Below are 15,085 nucleotides of genomic sequence, written 5' to 3' on the forward strand. Positions count from 1 at the left end.
TTATCAAAAGCATTTCTTTTCAATTCATCCAATACAAATCTAACAATCAAAATATATACATAAATAAATTATATACATAAATTAATACAATAAATATTATACATAAATATTATACCAAAATTTTCTAAATTAAGATGTAATGGAGCCCGAAATCTGGAAGCCAGAATCGTATTTATTGAAAAACAAAACTGCAGGAAAAAATAACTTGCGCTCGAGGGAAAAGTTACTGTTTCATTTCAAATTATATTATCAATCCGTGCAAAATTAAGGAATCAATTTAACGGCTCGTAAGTGCATCTCTGTCATAAATTCCTTCGGCGGTGATTCCGTTAAGCGAGATACATACGCGTCTGGGGTACCCTATCGCGGGTGGCCGTCTTTCGCGCGCGCGACGACGACCGTCCGCCGATCGTATATCGGTAAGTACCTACATACAGCTCGGCTCTCTGCCGCGTATGGAGATGTTATACCCCCGTAGGTGCGTAGGTAAAGGAGACGAGAAAAAAAAAAACGCGTGCACACTGGCACGCGTGCCAGCGGTGGATCTCGAGCGCTCTTCGGAAGATCCTCTCTTCCTTCCACCGATCACGCGACTCGACAATGACGTTTGTCTCTCTCGCTCTTTCTCTCTCCTGGAAGTAAATTCATGGTTTACGCGGCATCGCTCGATTTCAATTTGCATAAGTAGTAAATACGCCGAGATTGAGTTACGTAACGAGTAGGCTGATGTTGTTTCGGGAGGCTGCGAAAGTATCGAAATTATTCGCGAAGGAGGAGTATCGCATTGTGCAACGCGAAGCCTCGCGGATTAATGATCCGCGACTGAGGATCGGCTCTTTTTATGATAATTTGCGGATGAAATCGATATAACTAGCGCTACGTGGCCGTAATGTAATCGTTTTATTGCCGGATCGTTTTTCGAAAAAAACCATCGAGCAATCACTGTTCACCGCGAAAGATATTCTCTTGCAATAGATACACGCGTTATTATCTAAAATTCTCTCCTTATTTCTTAGTTGCCTAAAATTACTTGATGGCACTAGAGAAAGATCTGTTGATCGACTAAATACTGAAAACTTTGCAAAAGTATATCAAATATGTCTAACATATTTTTATTAATAATAATTTATTATTTAAGTATTATGCATATAAATATTGTATAAATATAAATGATATATATAGAGATAAATATATGATATATAAATATAAATATATAAGTATAAATATAAATATGAAATATATATAATTGTATATAATTTCATATAATATAATTTCATAATATATATATATAACTTTTAAAATACATATAAATATAATTTTTCATAGTTAATAATTTTTTAACCTTTAAAAAAAATTTTCAAATAACAAATAAAAATAATTTTCAAGCATAAATATCCAAAAAAATTAAACGTTATGAACAGTAAGACCTTTCTTGCACCGAGATAACGGAATCGTAAGGCACCACGATAAACGACGGATCCATCAGGATATACAAATCGCGATATGACATCGTGAAAAGTCTCATCCCTTCGTTTTGAATTTACCCACAAGAGATGTAGAGAGAGGAAGGAAGGAAGGAAGAAAAATAAAAAAAAAGGAGAAAAAAAAGAGACAAAGCGCGATCGACGCCTCGCCGACTCCTTAAATCAGCGCAGGATAGATCGGCGGGGTGAAGGGGGCACACCTAAGTGGAAACACGGGAGAGAATATGCTCCTTTGCCCTTTCCTTTTTTCTTCCTCCCCGCGTCGTGACGAAGAGGGGACACGCGCATGCAGATCACGTCGGGTTGTAGCCAAGTGATAGCGTATCTGTGGGCGGTGCGCGCGTGTGGTCCCTCTGTGTCCCCTTGGCTTCCCTCTAACCCCCCCTCCCTCCCCCTTCTTTCCTCACCTCTACGATTCCTCGCATCGAGTAGTACCCTTGCTCTACTCGGTATCGTCAACCAAAACCAAGCTGCGTCCGTTTTTTTCGTTCCTTTGACATTTCTCCACTTATCCAAATTGCACATACGTTATTGCACATTATTGCCTTGCATTATTTTATATTATTTATTATACATGATTATATATGAGTACGTATCTATTATAGATTCGAGCAATCGGAAAAAGTGCGACGAGATGGCTTCGATGTTCATTATAGCACGATCGCCTTGATTAAGGATGTGCCGCCTACGCTCTTACGCTCTGTATAATTATATAAGCGTTAAATTATATAATCTCTTTCCAGGCGCGAAGTTTCTCGGGATAATGAGAGAGGGTAGGATATAATATGTACATCGCAGTTGTGCGGAAATTATATTGCGCGAACACTCTTAAAATAAACACTCTTATGGGTACGTAATAATTAGACAGCTAAAACGAGCGAATAATTTACGGTACGACTTTGATCTTATCGTTCGATAATATCGATATGCCTCTCATCGGAAATTATGCAGGGATATTCTAGGATTATCTGTAGATTATCTAGGATATCTGCATCATAAAAATGTGACATTTTAACACTACGTTATAATGTCATGCTACACGAGTAGCGTCGTAAAATTTCCTTAGGATCCTATTAAAAAATATTATCCAAGCCTCTCTTTTCCATTCAACTGCAAGTTAAATATCGCGATAATATTGGTAATCTTCCTTCTCTATTGTCGAGTTAACCCAAAACCGAGGTCTCGGACACGTGCCTGGCTTAAGAGGGACGCTTTAAAGGTTCCGCAGCGTCCTCGAAACGTGACGGTCGTCGCCGAGACGCTATTTTACGGATGTACGCGACACAAAAAGCCATCTCCCACCGGGAGAAGTCATTTCGGCATCATCCGGGACATCATCGCCGACAATGTCCTCTCTCCTGGTCTCTTCGCAACGTTTCATATGTACGCCTCGCCGTAAACGCGATTTGGCCAACGCGGGTTTTGCGGTAAAACGACGGGCCGTAATTCGCGGTAGAATGTCCGCCGGTAAGAATTTATGAAAGCTCCAAAGTCCCCGGGTTTACGTGCGCATACATGCGTACGTTCGGTCGGATGGGCCGCCCTTTCTTCGGGACCGGTCCGCCGCCAAGATTCCGCTTATCGACACGCCGGAGGAGAGGACCCGAGGATAGATCCCCGAAATAGCGTCGTCGAGGGAGACCCCGTCTCCCTCCCCTCCCTCCCTGCACCCTGCACCCTCGAGAGGAGAAACGTAACTCTAGACACCGTATCGCGGTGTCATGTCCCGCGCACCTGGCGGCCCCGTTCTTTGTAACACAATACACGTCGCGTTTCGTCCTCCTGCTCCACCTCCAGCTTCTCCTCCCCTTTAACTTCACCAGCCGTGCCCTTTTGTCTCTCCTCTTCTTCTTCTTCTCCGGCCCGTCATCGGCTTATACCCCTAGCTTGGATATGCGGAACGGATAAAAAAGGAGGAGGCGAGGAGAGAGATCCTCCCGGTTTAATACCAGAGGGATCGGAATTCGGTCGGGCCGACATACTCTCGCTCAACTAAACCGGCGCGTGGAATACTATCCAACCACCTGATTTATACATCTCGAACAATCACACATGGGAAGATTAAGTTGGCTGAAAAACACGTCTCGCGCTGCTACATGTACAAACGTAGACCAATTTATTTACGCGTGTTAAATTGGGCGCGTGCTTAGCTCGCTTGTAGTCCAATAAATATCAAAGGGCGATGGACTCGCTCGATTCTATCGCGATAACGGGTCTAGCGACATCCTTTGTTAAAATTAACTTTTATCTTTTTTCAATCGGAATGAAATGTACGTAGGAAATCTCGAATACATAAAATCCCATTTGTGGAAAGCCCCAGTGCTCGAATTTAGGCCCAATTCGATCGGCTGCTTGAAGAGAGTAAGTGAGGGTGTAGACGAGAGACTCCGAGTTAAAAAATAATAATAAATGTTTATTTTACACACACGTACAGACAGAACACAACGGACACGTAAGTACGGTAGGTACACAGTTGAAGAAAGAGAGGCATTCCTCTATACGTTATTATCAAAGAGTATCGCATAACATAGAACAATTACAGATCTAAACGTGCACGTAAATCTCCGTATACGATATACCACTTATCGTGATGTACATAACAATGATTACGCTCTAAACGTTAACGATGATAGATAAGTACAAGGCAGGTAGATACAGAGCGAAACTCGCCAATAGAAGAGATCGAAATCGAATCATTGCGGCGACCTTACAATTATAATCTCAATATCGATCCGTTGGAAGGAAGCGTGCCATGGACGGTCGTCTCGAGTCATTCGAGAAGAATAAAAAAAAAAAAAAAGAGTCGGACACTAAGACGTCTCCTGGAGGACGATGGTGCTCGAACCGGAAACGGTGGGTATATCCGATGGCGGCGACGACGGCACCCCGAGATTGTGGGTCAACGAGTGTCTCCTCAGGTCGCAGTTCCTGCGAAAGACCTTGCCGCAGGAGGCGCAATGATACGGCTTAATGTCCGTATGCGTGAGAAGATGGGTCTTGAGGTTGCTCCTCTGATTGAAGCTCCTGGCGCAGACGGGGCACTTGTGCGGCGATTCCTCCATGTGCAAAATCTTGTGGACAGCCAGCGTCCTGCTCTGACAGAATCCCTTGCCGCACTCGGTGCACTTGAACGGTTTCTCTTTGCTGTGAATATACCTGTAGAAAAAAGAGAAACATCCTCGGTTTGAATCTCACGACTGATTTCCCTTTAAATCATCTCTCTCTTTCTCTCTTTCTCTCGTAAAATTATACAGCTCTTACATCTCGTTGAGTTTTTTTACGCTCGTAAATTAATAATGGTTTGAAAAAGTAATCACCAAGTAGTACACGCGACGCTATTTGTTATCAAGCGAGGATGAAAAACGTCGTGACTACATGAAAAATGAATGAATGTATTGTGACATGTTGAGCATTAAATGTAATGTACACGTCATTCGATCACCGTCGTAATTACGCGAGCTGGAGAAGGCGTTCCGCGGATTTGCGTCCGTCCGTAAATCGCACGCGGTGCGCGTAATTAATTGCGACGCAATAAAGAGATAAATATACGCGGCGGTCTCTAAATCTTTCTTCTATCGCGCGGAGGAAATGAATTCGATAAATATACGAGTAAACCGTCATCGAAACTCTTACGCACACTAATGTTCGACTCAATTTTCAACGTGTCGTCGTAGCATTCATTTCCTCCGCATGTATTTTAATCGATTAAAAGCATGATTTACACAAATCAAATGCAAATTTATTATTATTAATTCAAAACACACACAAATTTTATGATTTATTTTATAATAAATGTTATAATTTACTAATATCGTTTTTTTTTTAAATATTTAATATATTAATAAAATTATATTTTAATAAATGGATATTTTAATAAATATTATTATAATATATTCTACTATTTATTTATTATTATTATTTATTATTAATTTATTATAATTTATTATAATTTATTATTTACTATTTATGTATTATTAATTTATTATAATTTATCCTTAAATGTCGTATAATAAAATTGTCTATATGTATATCTGACTAGAATTCAAAAGTTTTTATTAATATGAGAATCTAAAAGTCACTTTTTATATAATCAAAAATTGAGCGATCTCCCTCATTAATCATTTAAATTCTTTTTAGTGCGCATGCAATAATACGTATCGCGCAAAAACCTGCAGGTATATAAAGTTCGCTCTCGCAGGAAAAGAATCAAGTTGTTACAGGCGCTCGTCATTACGTTACCTGTGATCTCTGAGATGGTCCTGCCGTCGGAAGGCTTTGCCGCATATGTCGCACGAGTACGGGCGCTCGTCGGTGTGCGTCCTCTCGTGGATCAGCAGGTTGTAGCTCTTGGTGAACTGTCGGCTGCAGAACCTACAAATAAACTGTTTCTTGGGCCTGGACGTCCGGCAAGTCCTTGGTACACTCGAGTCCACCGCGATCGAGGCGTGTTGCGCGGATGATGAGGAAGACGAAGACGAGGACGACGAGGAGCAGGCCGAGGAGGCCGATGAGGACGACGGCGGGACGGCCGTGGACGAGACTCGCGAGGTCGACGCCGCCGACGACGTCGTCGACGACGCGCTCGCGCGATTATTCCCCTCGGATATTCGTCGCAGGAGCAGCTCGTGGTGGCCGGACGGAGAGCCGCTCGTCCCGGATGTTTCGCTCGACAGGAATTCCGGGGACAGCAGGGCCAGCGCCAGATTATCGTCGGTCACAAACTCGAGTCGCGCCTCGTCGTCCTCGGCCGCGCGGAGCAGCTGATCCACCGTCGGCGCCTCGTCCTTGACGGTCGTCGTCGTCGTCGTCGAGATACTCGAGGTCAAGATACTCGACGACGACGAGCACCTCTGACCGGTCGCCGCCGGCGCGGAAGCCGCGACGCCGGAAGTCGCGCCGCTCGCGTGAAGACGATGAAGAGTCAGGTACGTCTCCAACGCCTGCAGGTTCAGGGCGGCCGCGGCGGCGTGTCCAGGTGGCAGGAGAGCCGCGCGTTGCAGCGCGGAAAGGAGGGCGACGCTCTGGAGACGCAGGGCGACGCTCTGGAGCGCGAAATTCGGCAGCTCGGAGCAGCCCGTCGCGAGGCCGTCGATCTCGGCGACGTGCTCGTCGGCCTCGCGGGGATCCGTCGCGAGCGTGGCCGACGAGGACGACGACGGGGACGAGGTCGATGACGACGGTACCATTACGAGTCTCTGTTGCTCCTGTTCCTGCTGCTGCCGCTCCTCTTCCCGTTGCTGCTGCTGCTGCATCCTCCACCGTCGTTCGAGTCGTCCCGGATTAGCCTCTCGTGTCCCGCCGGTATCATTGGCAGGGCGATCGGCGATTCTCGACCCGATGGCTCCAGACTGATCTTGATGGCTGTCGCAACCGTCGAACCACACGTGCCGGTGTCCCTTCCGGTGCGAAACACTCGTGACGAGATCTCGAGCGCGCGTCACATGTTCCCGGCGATGATCTTCCGACACGGGGGTATTCGAACGTACGACGGTAACGAGGCAAAGAGGATACGCGCGCGCGATGCTGGCGGTGCGAAGGCGCCCCGAAGACTGCCCCTGCCCGCCGCTGCTGGGTACTGCTGGTGGAGCCACCTGGTGGCAGGTATCCGAGGCAAAATGGGTCCGTTCGCGGGGAACGGGCCCTGGATTCAGGGGAGAGAGAGCCACAGCTGGCCCGCGAGTCGTTCGCCGGCCCGTCGTGCGACGTTTCGACCTGGACCCGGCTTGCACGGGGCCTGACCGCACGCGGTCTGACGTTAGGTGCCGGTTTGCGTGCCGCGACGCACGCGCGTGCGTCCCGCGGGGGGGAATCCGGAAACGTGAATCGCGATCGCGATCGCGGGGGTCAACAGCTGTTTAACCCGCGAGCGAACGTTCCCTTCGCGAGACGCTTCAAATGGCAAATGTATAAATATGCATATAAGTATGTATAAAATGTAAACATGTAGACATCAATAAATAAACAAATAAATCAATAAAAAATATATATAGCGCACATTTGACCTTATTAAATATCGCTGGATGTTATACATGGGGTGGATGCGGGGACAGCTTGCATCGTGTGAAAAGATGATTCGATATAACAGGAAAATAACTGACATTTCTAAGATGATATATTGAAATTATAAAATTGAAATTAATTAATAAAGTTTACTAACAATAAGTTTTATATTTGTTATATTTATCATCTGCTATAGAAAACCTTCCGAAATCTAATTGGAATCTAATCAGATTTCCAAAAGGATTATAAATTCCAGTTGGGAGGTTTATAAAAATTCAAATCTGAGGTGTAATGTTTTGAAAATGTCATTCTTAATGCAAAACCTAAGCAAATGTATTTGATTCCTTTAATATTTTTCCAAATTTCTTTTCCGATTTCTATTCAATATTATAAATAAACAGAATATTTAAAACACTTGATCTGGATGGAAATTTACAGTGGTTTAATTAGCATTCTTTGATATTTAATTTTGATGAAAATTAATCGAATGGAGGCAAGAAATCGGTTAAATTTTTTATAGAGATAGAATCGAAGATTTTTAAAATTCTGATAACAAATACTAATATTTTTATCGTATAATAGCCGCATTTTGCAGACTTTATATCCATTTCATTGACGAAAAAATACGAAATAAGAGAAAATATATCCAATATAATGACAAATAAAAAAACTAAATACTTTTATTTTGTTTTTATTGAAGAAATTTATAATATGTAGCTAAAATGTAATAAAAAATGTGATTTTTCTTATCCTATTCTATAAAAGTATAACGATTTTACTTAACCTAACTTGTCAAAAAAAAGATGCAAATTTTCACATTTATTTCTATTTGGATTCCAGATCAAGAACTTGTACAGAAAATAAATTCTTAGTTAATTACTAATACATGATATATTTGGATTTTTTAATCGCATGAAATCTGTGCTGTATCTGAAAACATCTTGAAAAATTTTTATTTACGAAATATTGAATTTGTTTGTAATATATTTTCGATTGTTTATTATTATAAAAGATTATTTATGAGCGCGTCGTATCGACATAAAATTGTTGATGTTATTTCAGAAGTATGAGACGGATCGATTCTGAAACGAACGTTGCATTTATTAAAGCAACATTAAGAAATATTTCTATAAAGAGTATGATTTATATCTTTTATTATACGCTTTTAATTTTTATTAATTACTCTATACTCTAAATAGAATTTTCAGAAAATCAAGAGAGAACATTATGAAGATATACTAATGATGTCATTTTGTGATAAATTTTTTAAATATAAATTATAATAGCTCAATAATATGTTATTATAAATTATTAAATTTTAGAATTTATTTAATTAAATAATAAAAAAATGCAAAAAAGGAAAATAAAACTCTATAATATTGACATTTTTATTTTTACAAAATAAAACATTTCTTGAACTGATGTTTATATTCATAAATTGGCAAGTATATTTATATAGTGTATTTAAAATTAAATTACATTAATATTTTTAAAACATATAGTATAAAAAATTGTTTAATATTTTTAAATTAAAATATTTTTAATTTTATATATTCTCTCTCATCTTTTTAAATTTCTTTAAGAAGATTAGAAATTATGTTCTTCACATTTCTCTTTCTAAATTTAGACATTACATAAACCGAAAGAATATAAAAAGAGCAATATATTATACATTGCAAAAAAAGTTTTCTAATAAATGCACATGTCATAAACACAAATAAAAAAAAAACAAAAAATATCTCACAGTCAGAACATACTTCACATAATCCATTTAATAAAATACGTTAATAATCAATAATTGTCTATTTTCTAGTGTTAATTTTATTCAAAATTTTTATAGTTTATTTATTCATGTATATATCATGTATTTATTCATGTATACTAATAAGTTTATATAATTTAAAATGAAATAAAATGACATAAGACTAGATAAATATCTAGTCGCAAAACAAAAAAATTTCTTACATAAATTATTTTTTGAAATTAATTACAATATTATATGTATATATATATATATATATATATATATATATATTTTTTTTTCTTCTTTTTCAGAATACTTGATATATACTCTTTCTTCCTATCTGGTTTTCTTAAAATTCTCATATAGATAATGTTACTGTTAGTAGAAATATAGTTTACGTTATTATCAATTTTTTATGTTATCCTTGACATAACTTGATAGATCTTGATCATCGTTTCATAGGAGTCTCACACACCATGAAAGAAATATTTCTTTATATATAAAGATACTTGATAAAGGAATCCATGAATTAAAATGAATGACGACTCGACTAATAAGAAATAAGTTCCAATAATAAGAAATGCATCTAATGTTCCATGTAATTATTTACCATAATACTTTTTCTCATTAAGTTTTTCAATCAATGAAAATATAAAATTTTCATTCAATTCTATAAATGACTGTCAATTTGTGAACATATCTCACGTAGCATAAATCAATTTTCACTCTTGACACATGGCACACTCATACGCAACACGTGTAAAGTAACTTATAAAAACTATTTTTTCATTTATAAAAAATTGATGATTCTTCAAAATTTATTTGTATAATATTTATTACATAATATTTATTATATTCTTTATTATAATATTTATAATATCTATTATATTTATTAAATAATATTTATTATATTCTTCAAAATTAATTTGTATAATAATATTTATAAATCAATTTTAGATAATATTTATAAATCAATTTATAAATCAATTTATAAATCAATTTATAAATCAATTTTAGACACATCTTTTTTGCATACAAGAACAATATTCGCGAAGACGCAAGAATTTTTCCTTTCGCCCGAATAAGAACGAGCAATCGGCGCTTAATTCGAGTGTGTAATATCTCAATGAACGCGTGGAAGTTGAGGTAAAGTTGAGTGAATAGTAAAATGCGCCATGCCAAAAAAAGGGCACTCTCTTCCGCGGTACCGTATACCTCGGGTGCCGCGGGTTCGTTTCGACTCGACTGGACTCGACTCAACTCGGACTCGGCAAAGCCGCAACAATTTACGACGGCAATTAATGCGCGCGAGTAAGCCGTGTATAGCGCCTATAGTTAGCTGCCTCTTCAGTGTCGGGGCGCACCGAAAGCGAGGGAGAAAGAAAGACATTCCGTACACGCGCTCTCGCGCGCATACATGAGACGAGGAAAAAAAAGAGCCAGTAAGAGAGAGAGAGAAGGAGAGAGAGAGAGAGAGAGAGAGAGAAGGAAGGATGAGAGCAAGAAAGAGACGGTGAGAGAGAGTACGATGGAGTACGATATAGAAGGAGAGGAGGTCTTCCAAGGAAAGGCGAGAAAGAGAGAGAGAGAGAGGAGTGATCAGAGTGGAAAAGGGTGCGGTAAGGAAGGAGACGAGGAGAGAGAGAGAGAGAGAGAGAGAGAGGAGCGCGCGGTCAAGAGAGAAAGAGAGAGAAGAGGCGAACCGAGGCATCGGGCAGACTAAATAATATTATAGGTGGTGTTCTCACGGTCCCGGGACGCCCGCGGGCCAACTCGTCACCCCTCTCCCCGTACGGCCCCTCTGCCTCGTCTTATTCTCTCCTCCCGCTCGCCCCGGCCGCCTCTTTACTCCCCCGCGCGCGTAAGCTTCGCCCACGCCGGACCCTCACGGAGGGCCCCACGGAGTCGTTTGAGTCCCGTCGGAGTGGGACGGAGAAGCCGCGATCGAGCGATGCCGGGCGCAGACGAGGACGCAAGAAGGGGTCAGAGGTCACCTCGCGCTCGCTGACCGTCACCGTGGATGGTACCTTCTCTCTCTCTCTCTCTCCCTCTTTTCCTTTCCTCGGCATCTCTACGTCGAGTGGGCCCCCTTCCTCCGACCCCCTCCGCGTTCCTTCCTCCCGCGTGTTCGTCTTTTACTCCCCTTTCGTAACTTTGATGCTCTCGCGCGCGAGTCCGCGCTTTTTCCTCCTCTCTCCGTCCGCCCTTCTCGCTCCTCGCCTCGGTAAAGTCCCCCTCCGCGAAAGTTGACAGGTTCTGCCTAGTTAATCAAGTAGCGAGTTAATTGCCCGGCTAGAACATAATACGCGTTCGCGATATACGTGAAACTTTATTTGGACGCGTACGGGTATATATATGCTTATTTTCGAACTGGTCCAAGTCAGGTTTAGAGCGGTAAAGGGGATCCGCGCGCTTCAATCTCTGTTCGTATCTCTCGTATTGTGCCTGAGCGAAAGTACTGTATTGTCACAACGTATTAACATGCGAGAGTCACGATACAATAATGTCAATGCTCTCGCGATTGCACGTGACCTCGGAACGGCGATACAGAATCTTTAGCATCGAGCATCTCGTTGCGTCATCGTCGGAATTCCTTGTTGGAAATTTCAACGCGTGGCATCAAACTCTAAAGGAAAACTACAATAGCGTATTCACTGTGCGTTATCTTTCGATGCAAGATTATTTTTACATTTCAAGTTCAAAAGTTTGCCGAGTGTTTCTCGTCTTATTTAGAAAAATGTCAATTAGAGTTTTATCTGTTATTATGTAAGGGAGATGATTCACGTGTGTTTTAACATCATTCGTATACTCTTGTATTGAAAGGAAGAAAGTTAATTATAACTCCGCGTATTCTGCCGCGAACAATTCGACAATGCTCTCTCGAGTTCCATCAATCGATTTTATATGTCAGGAAATCTTCACGTCTGTGTGCTCTTTAACTCCGGGAGGCAAAAGGTTATAAGCGGCTTTCAACGTCGATAAATAAAGTAACGCAGCGTGACATGAGAAATTCCTTGCGATCCGCGACCTGCGTTGGATCGAAAAGGAAAGATCGCCCAAATTGTTCGTCGCCTCCTTGAACGATTTAAAATTTGCAAATAAAATATATGGGACAGTGTTAAAATTACCATAATATTCATATAGATTTTGAAAATATTTATTTTAGATTATATTATTTTAGATTTATTAATTAAATTTATTTCTGAAGAGTTTTATTTTTGTGGAAATAAATTTATAAAATTAAATTTCCAATTTAGGATTATTAAAAAATTAAAAAAGTACGTGAAAAATAATATCAATTTATTATACGTTTTAAATTATAATGTGCTTATTAAAATTTAATTTAAAGAAATATAAATAAGTAATTAATAAACTCCTCTATATGTATAATGAAAAAATAATATAATTGAATGATTAATATGTTTAATAATATGATTCGAATCAAAATTTTCCTTCTTTTGATCTCAATTTTTAATTTAATTCTAATATCTATTTTGGTACTTTAGGCAGATTATCCTTTTTTCAAACTATTTAATTTATATATATAATTTTATCTAAAGCTCTTTCTCTCTGTGTGTTTTCTCGTTCTTGTCTTTTTTAAATTAGTAAATGAAAAATATATTTAAAGTATCAAGTTAGAAGTTCAAATTCTGTATAAATTAAGTCTATCAAAATAATCTAGAGAATCCATAAATATGAAAAAATTAGGGTTGAAAATAGAAATAAAATTTTGATTCACAGCACAAAGAACGAGATCTGTGTATCATTTTGTGAAAATCAGATAAAAATATTTCGAATACGATATAAAGATTATCTCTAATTGCTAATATCGCTATTTTTATACTCGTTTGAAAATTCAAAATGTCGTGACATTTATTCTCTCTATTAAAAATTTGAGTCTTTTTATAATCGCAATCTCTGAATACATTCGAAAAAATCATAGAAAATCACACGCGACGTGGTACAATCGCCCACGATTTCCTCGAACACTCTACTTGAGTAACGTGATAATCATCGAAGGGAGCCGCTTTCGAAGGTGGCGTCTTACAACCACGACTCAGCTCCCTTCGACCGGAGCAAGGAGCAACATCCATCCACCTCGATTCAATTTGCTCTTGTTTCCTCAATGCGGTGAAGAGCGCCGAGGGAGGCCGCGACATCCCGCCGCGTAGATAATTAGATCGCTACTAAGCACCACCACTTTCACGCATCTTCGCCTCCGCGATCGCGTACAGCCCGGACGCTTGTTTCTCTCCTTGTTTCCCGCGCATCCCCCCGCTGCCACCTTTCCCCCCCTGCTTGTCGAGTGCTCTCGTCCCGTTTGTTCCTCTTTCGGCTACATGCACATTCGCGACGTGATACAGCTGGTCTCTTCCCTTTGACACGCATCATTTTTCGCACTATAATTCTTTTTCTTTTTCATTTCTTTTTCTATTTGGTTTTCCTCCTCTAATCCTAATTTTTCTTATAATTATTTTGCTCGTTTATCGAAGTTATATTTATTAGAATGTTAATTTCGTTCGATGAATAAGATGTTCGATAAATAACCTGATAAAAAGTTGATCAAGACAATATTTAATCTCTTAGTTTTATTTAAGTTTAACAGGTTAGGTTTTAATTAACTCAAGATGTCGGAGAATATTTTATCTTAATCTATTTTTGTCAGTATGTCATATGTCATATGTTACATAAATAGAATGCGGATGAACCGCTTGAAAAATTTTTGGTTATGATTGAAACATTAATGTACGTATCTCAATATGTATTTATGCTTGTCCTTCTATTTCAACTTCATATATTATTTTTAGAAAAATATGTCACCTCAAAATAATATATACTATATTATATATCAATATGTATTATTAGATTCAAAGATTAATTACACAAAGGGAGGGAAGTAATGTCTTTATTTTTATACATCGACACCTATGAAATCTCGTCTAAATCTTCACTTTCTCTCTCACTCTCTCTCTCTCTCTCTCTCTCTCTCTCTCTCTCTCTCTCTCTCTCTCTCTCTCTCTCTTTCTCTTGTTTTTTTTTCTTTTTTATGGCTGTTCAATTTCTTTCCCTTTTCAACCGATTACACGCTCGTTGGTGCCGCGGTATCGCAAAACGGCTGGGACACAAAGAGGCGGAATGAAGGAGAGGATCGAGACGACGAAGAGAAAACGAAGAGAGAGACGAGGAGAGAGAGAGAGAGAGAGAGAGAGAGAGTACGGACGTCCGTGGACCCCCCGTCCGGGATCGCGAGATTGATTTGTCCAATTACGTTAAACAATCCCCGGGATAATTCGATCGCCGGTATATCCTGGGACCGTTCGCGAGGTCGCCCGGCTCTCAGCGAACTTTCTGCAATTTGTGAATGTAAATTCCCGTTTCCCTCCCCTTCCCTCCGCCCGGTCTCCCTTCCGGCCTTTCCCATCGGGTATACACGTATTACACGCGTCTCACGACGCGAAATTAGCGAGATTCGTCGGCCAAACGAGCCCGCGAATTTATCGCGTTCGTATAAGCGCAGATCGTTAGCTCCGCTTTTGACTAATGAGCCAGCTCGTCGTGCCTTTCTTCAAGCAAAGAAAAAAAGAGAGAAATAAAAACGAAGAAAAACTCGCCGCTCAATAAGACAAATATGTCACCTTATATGCTATGCGAATTTACACACACTCTCTCTCTCTCTCTCTCTCTCTCTCTCTCTCTCTCTCTTTCTCTCTCTGTGTTAATCTCACGAATCTCGCGTCCGGAAATCGAATTATATATAATTAACGAGAAGATATCGAGAAAGCGATGATTGAACAGATTGATTTCGTGATGTATGACCGCTCATTTATTTAATTGAAGCCTTACTTCTTGACAGGCT

At 39.9% G+C, this 15,085-nt stretch overlaps 1 protein-coding gene across 1 annotated transcript; it reads right to left on the reverse strand.

Moving 5' to 3' along the window:
* Window positions 1-3,892: 3,892 nt before the first annotated feature.
* Window positions 3,893-13,388, reverse strand: LOC105251796 (protein sister of odd and bowel). Its single transcript, XM_011258817.3, has 3 exons — window positions 13,217-13,388; window positions 5,724-7,335; window positions 3,893-4,640 (listed from the first exon to the last, which is right to left on the reverse strand). Exons 1-3 carry the CDS (start codon window positions 13,386-13,388, stop codon window positions 4,295-4,297), a joined length of 2,130 nt encoding a protein of 709 aa, XP_011257119.2. The 3' UTR covers window positions 3,893-4,294.
* Between the last annotated feature and the right edge of the window lie 1,697 nt (window positions 13,389-15,085).

This window comes from Camponotus floridanus, unplaced genomic scaffold, assembly GCF_003227725.1.
Source record: "Camponotus floridanus strain SB8 unplaced genomic scaffold, Cflo_v7.5 scaffold4, whole genome shotgun sequence".
In the NCBI taxonomy this organism is placed as follows: Eukaryota; Metazoa; Arthropoda; class Insecta; order Hymenoptera; family Formicidae; genus Camponotus; species Camponotus floridanus.